Source organism: Pterocles gutturalis, unplaced genomic scaffold, assembly GCF_000699245.1.
Source record: "Pterocles gutturalis isolate BGI_N339 unplaced genomic scaffold, ASM69924v1 scaffold24166, whole genome shotgun sequence".
Lineage (NCBI taxonomy): Eukaryota > Metazoa > Chordata > Aves > Pterocliformes > Pteroclidae > Pterocles > Pterocles gutturalis.
Genome location: NW_010101041.1, coordinates 1 through 280, shown reverse-complemented (window position 1 = coordinate 280; position 280 = coordinate 1). Strand labels below are relative to the sequence as shown.

The following is a 280-nucleotide window of genomic DNA, read 5'->3' as shown; positions in this document are numbered from 1 at the left end:
CGCCCACAATTTTTGCCGCCGTTGTATCACCCGGTGGTGGGCAGATCTCTCTCGAGATTTCCCCTGTCCCGTCTGCCGGAAAATATCCCGTCGCCGATCCCTTCGATCCAACAAACAACTCGCCAACGTGGTGGAAGCCGTTCGGCAAATCCGAGGAGCCAAACGGAAAAATTTGGAGGAGAATCGCTGCCGGGTTCACGGGCGGGCGCTGGCGCGGTTCTGCCGCGACGACCAAGCGCCCGTCTGCCTCCTCTGCGCGATCTCCCACGCCCACCGCGCA

The 280-nt window shown here is 62.1% G+C and overlaps 1 protein-coding gene across 1 annotated transcript; it reads left to right on the top strand.

The window, feature by feature from the left end:
- Window positions 1-44: 44 nt before the first annotated feature.
- On the top strand, window positions 45-241 carry LOC104468014 (E3 ubiquitin-protein ligase TRIM39-like; the record flags this gene model as incomplete). Its single annotated transcript, XM_010082006.1, has 1 exon — window positions 45-241. A coding segment is annotated over one exon (197 nt), but the record flags the coding sequence as incomplete, so codon positions are not given.
- Window positions 242-280: the final 39 nt, after the last annotated feature.